General features: G+C 65.4%; 1 protein-coding gene across 1 annotated transcript; it reads left to right on the forward strand.

Moving 5' to 3' along the window:
• Positions 1-6: 6 nt before the first annotated feature.
• On the forward strand, positions 7-4,287 carry ARHGAP35 (Rho GTPase activating protein 35). The gene has a single exon (XM_042893633.1). It carries the CDS (start codon positions 475-477, stop codon positions 4,246-4,248), a length of 3,774 nt encoding a protein of 1,257 aa, XP_042749567.1. The 5' UTR covers positions 7-474; the 3' UTR covers positions 4,249-4,287.
• Positions 4,288-4,664: the final 377 nt, after the last annotated feature.

The following is a 4,664-nucleotide window of genomic DNA, read 5'->3' on the forward strand; positions in this document are numbered from 1 at the left end:
CATTACTGCAGAATTGTCCCCATTTTCAGTGCATTTATGGCAGAATTGTCCCCATTTTCAGCCCGTTTCCCATCCCACAGCCTCACACTCAAATATTACTGCAGAATTGTCCCCATTTTCAGTGCATTTACAGCAGAATTGTCCCCATTTTCAGTGCATTTACAGCAGAATTGTCCCCATTTTCAGCCCATTTCCCATCCCGCCGCCCCACACTCAAACATTACTGCAGATTTGTCCCCGTTTTCAGCCCAGTTGTGCCAGAATTGCGACACGGTCCCTCCTGCCCCACCGTTCTGACTCTCCTTTCTGTCCCACAGGGGCCCCCATCGGCCGCCCGACCTCAGCCCCCCGCCGGCCCTGAGCTGCCCCACGGCCATGGGGACGCCGGCGTGGTCGTGAGCCCCTGTGCCGAGCGCCCATCCCCGCTGCCACCGATCCTCTGGGCAGGGCTTGGGACAGGATGCGCGGACGACGATGATGATGGCGAGGAAGCAAGATGCCCGCATCCCCACCTACAACATTAGCGTGGTGGGTTTATCCGGGACGGAGAAGGAGAAGGGGCAGTGCGGCGTGGGCAAGTCGTGTCTCTGCAACCGCTTCGTGCGGCCGAGCGCCGACGAGTTCCACCTGGACCACACGTCCGTCCTCAGCACCAGCGACTTCGGGGGGCGGGTGGTCAACAACGACCACTTCCTCTACTGGGGGGAGGTGCTGCGGTCGCTGGAGGAGTGCGCGGAATGCCGGGCCCACGTGGTGGAGCAGACGGAGTTCATCGACGACCAGACCTTCCAGCCGCACCGCAGCACCGCGCTGCAGCCCTACATCAAACGCGCCGCGGCCACCAAGCTGGCGTCGGCCGAGAAGCTGATGTACTTCTGCACCGACCAGCTGGGCTTGGAGCAGGACTTTGAGCAGAAGCAGATGCCGGACGGGAAGCTGTTGGTGGACGGCTTCCTGCTCTGCATCGACGTCAGCAGGGGGATGAACCGCAATTTCGACGAGCAGCTCAAGTTCGTCTCCAACCTCTACAACCAGCTGGCCAAGACCAAGAAGCCCATCGTGGTGGTGCTGACCAAGTGCGACGAAGGCGTGGAGCGCTACATCCGCGACGCGCACGCCTTCGCCCTCAGCAAGAAGAACCTGCAGGTGGTGGAGACGTCGGCTCGCTCCAACGTCAACGTGGACCTGGCGTTCAGCACGCTGGTGCAGCTGGTGGACAAGAGCCGCGGGAAGACCAAAATCATCCCCTACTTCGAGGCGCTGAAGCAGCAGAGCCAGCAGATCGCGGCCGCCAAGGACAAATACGAGTGGCTGGTGAGCCGCGTCGTCAAGAGCCACAACGAGACGTGGGCCGCCGTCAGCCACAAGATGCAGCCGGCGCCGGAGTACCAGGACTACGTGTACCTGGAGGGCACGGCCAAGGCCAAGAAGCTCTTCCTGCAGCACGTGCAGCGCCTGAAGCAGGAGCACATCGAGCGCAGGAGGCGGGCGTACCTCGCGCTGCTCCCGCAGGCCTTGGACGCGCTGGTCCCCAACCTGGACGAGATCGACCACCTGAGCTGCGCCAAGGCGCGGCGGCTCCTGGAGGGGAAGGGGGATTTCTCCAAGTGGTTCGTGGTGCTGGACGAGACCCCGTGGGACGCCACCGGCCACATCGACAGCGCCGACACCGAGCGCGTCCCCTTCGACGTGATGGAGACGCCGGAGGCCGAGCAGCTCTACGAGGCGCACCTGGAGCGGCTGAGGAAGGAGCGGAAGCGCGCCGAGATGCGCAGGGCTTTCCAGGAGAACCTGGAGGCGTCGCCCTTCGTGACGCCCGGCAAGCCCTGGGAGGAGGCGCGCAGCTTCATCATGAACGAGGACTTCTACATGTGGCTGGAGGAGCCGGTCTACATGGACATCTACGGCAGGCACCAGAAGCGCATCATCGAGAGGGCCAAGGAGGAGTTCCAGGAGCTGCTGCTGGAATACTCGGAGCTCTTCTACGAGCTGGAGCTGGACGCCAAGCCCAGCAAGGAGAAGATGGGCGTCATCCAGGAGGTGCTGGGCGAGGAGCAGCGCTTCAAGGCACTGCGGAAGCTGCAGGCGGAGCGCGACGCGCTCATCCTGAAGCACATCCACTTCGTCTACCACCCGACCAAGGAGACGTGCCCCAGCTGCCCGCTGTGCGTCGACTCGCGCGTCGAGCAGCTCCTGGGCGCCCGCAGCGCCCGCCCGGCCGAGCGCAACCAGAAGAACTTCCTCTCGGATCCCAACGTCGACCGCATCAACCTGGTGATCCTGGGCAAGGACGGCCTGGCCCGCGAGTTGGCCAACGAGATCCGGGCGCTGTGCACCAACGACGACAAGTACGTCATCGAGGGCAAGATGTACGAGCTGTCGCTGCGGCCCATCGAGGGCAACGTGCGGCTGCCCGTCAACGCCTTCCAGACGCCCACCTTCCAGCCCCACGGCTGCCTCTGCCTCTACAACTCCAAGGAGTCGCTCTCCTACGTGGTGGAGAGCATCGAGAAGAGCGCGGCGGGGCGGAGGGAGAACCACCCGGCCCACCTCCCGCTCACCCTGATGCTGGTCAACAAGCGCGGCGACGCGGGCGGCGAGACGCTGCACAGCCTGGTGCAGCAGGGCCAGCAGATCGCCGGCAAGCTGCAGTGCGTCTTCCTCGACCCCGCCGCCGCCGGCATCGCCTACGGGCGCAGCGTCAACGAGAAGCAGATCAGCCAGGTGCTCAAGGGGCTGCTGGACTCCAAGCGGAGCCTCAGCCTCGTCTCGGCGCCCCCGGGCCTCAAGGAGCTGGCGGACGCGGAGCTGCGCGTGGCCATGTGCTTCATGTGCGGCGACGCGGCGGGCGCCGACGAGCTGCTGGCGCCCATCCTGCAGTCCCCGCTGTGCCGCCCGGCGCCGTGCGGCGGCTCCGTGCTGCTGGAGCTGAGCCTGGGGCAGCAGCGGCGGCGCGTGGAGCTCCTGCTGCTCTCCTACCACGCGGCCTTCGGCGTGCGCAAGAGCCGCCTGGTGCACGGCTACGTCGTCTTCTACGCGGCCAAGCGGCGCGCCTCGCTGGCCATGCTGCGCGCCTTCCTCTGCGAGGTGCAGGACGTCGTCCCCGTCCAGCTGGTGGCCTTCGTCGACGGCTCGGCGGACGTCGTGGAGAGCGACGTGAGCCGCGAGCAGGTGGCCGAGGGCGAGGAGATCGCTCAGGAGATCGACGGCAAGTTCGCCGCCGTGGCGTGCGGGCAGGCGCAGCCCAAACTGGACAGCTTCCACGCCTTCTTCAAGGAGGCGCTGGACAAGAAGACGCTGGTGGAGGCCGTGCACATGTACGACCACGCGGCCGAGGCGTGCGGGGCGGAGGAGGTGGCGGGATCGCCGCGCGCCGCCTCGCCGCAGTGCAACTCCCACCCGCCCGACTCGGAGGAGGACGCGGAGCCGTCGCCCTACGGCTTCTGCCGGGACGAGGCGGCGCCGCCCAGGGAGCACTCGAAGCTCTCGGTGGAGCTGGAGGGGAACGACGGGCTGGCCTTCATCTCGGTGGTCAGCGCCTTCGAGAGCAAGCTCAACAGCAAAGTGCCTCCGCCGGTGAAGCCGAAGCCGCCGGTGCCCTTCGAGCTGGGCAAGGGGGATCTCCCCTACCTGGAGCAGGGCCAGAGGAAATCGGCGTCGTGCGGCAGCTGGCCGCCCGCCGACGCCTTCGACCCTTCGGATTACGCCGAGCCGCTGGACGCCGTGCTGAAGCCCAAGAGCGAGGAGGAGAACATCTACTCGGTGCCCCACGACAGCACGCAGGGGAAGATCATCACCATCCGCAACATCAACAAGAGCCAGCCCAACGGCGGCGCCAACAACGGCTCCGACAGCGAGGCGGACAGCAGCTCCCTGGAGCGCGGCGGCCGCAAGCCGTCGCTCCTCGCCAAACCCGCGCTCTATCGGACGCGCTGCGCCCGCCTCGGCCGCTTCGCCACCTACCGCAGCAGCTTCGGGGTGGGCAGCGACGACGAGCTGGGGCCCATCAGGAAGAAGGAGGAGGATCAGAGCTCGCAGGGCTACAAGGGGGACAACGCCGTCATCCCCTACGAGGCGGCCGACGGCGAGGATCCGCGCAGGAGGAACATCCTGCGCAGCCTCCGGAGGACCACCAAGGTGAGGCGGTGCTTTTCGGCTTCGTTTCGGGGCCGTTGTGCGGGGATGGTTGGGGGATTTTGGCTCCTTCGCTCCGAAAGGTCTTCATCAATGACCTCGATGAGGGGATAATGGCCGCCCTCAGCAAGTTTGCCGATGATACGAAGTTGGGAGGATTGGCTGACAGCCTGAAGGCCGTGTTGCCATTCAGCGAGAGCTGGACAGGCTGAGAGCTGGGCAGAAAGAAACCGGATGAGGTTTAACAACAGCAAGTGTAGAGTCTTGCATCTGGGGAGGAAGAATGGCATGCAGCGGTACAGGATGGGGATGAGCTGCTGGAGGGGAGCTCTGCACAGAGGGACCTGGGTGTCCTGGTGGATGACAGGTTGCCATGAGCAGCAGTGTGCCCTTGTGGCCAAAAAGGCCAATGGCATCGTGGGCTGCATTGCACACAGCGTGGCCAGCAGGTCAAAGGAGGCGATCCTCCCCCTCTGCTCTGCCCTGTGAGGCCTCATCTGCAGCACTGCGTCCAGTTCTGGGCTGCCCAG

Source organism: Lagopus leucura, unplaced genomic scaffold, assembly GCF_019238085.1.
Source record: "Lagopus leucura isolate 7727_CA_CO unplaced genomic scaffold, USGS_WTPT01 28309-0_obj-0_obj, whole genome shotgun sequence".
Lineage (NCBI taxonomy): Eukaryota > Metazoa > Chordata > Aves > Galliformes > Phasianidae > Lagopus > Lagopus leucura.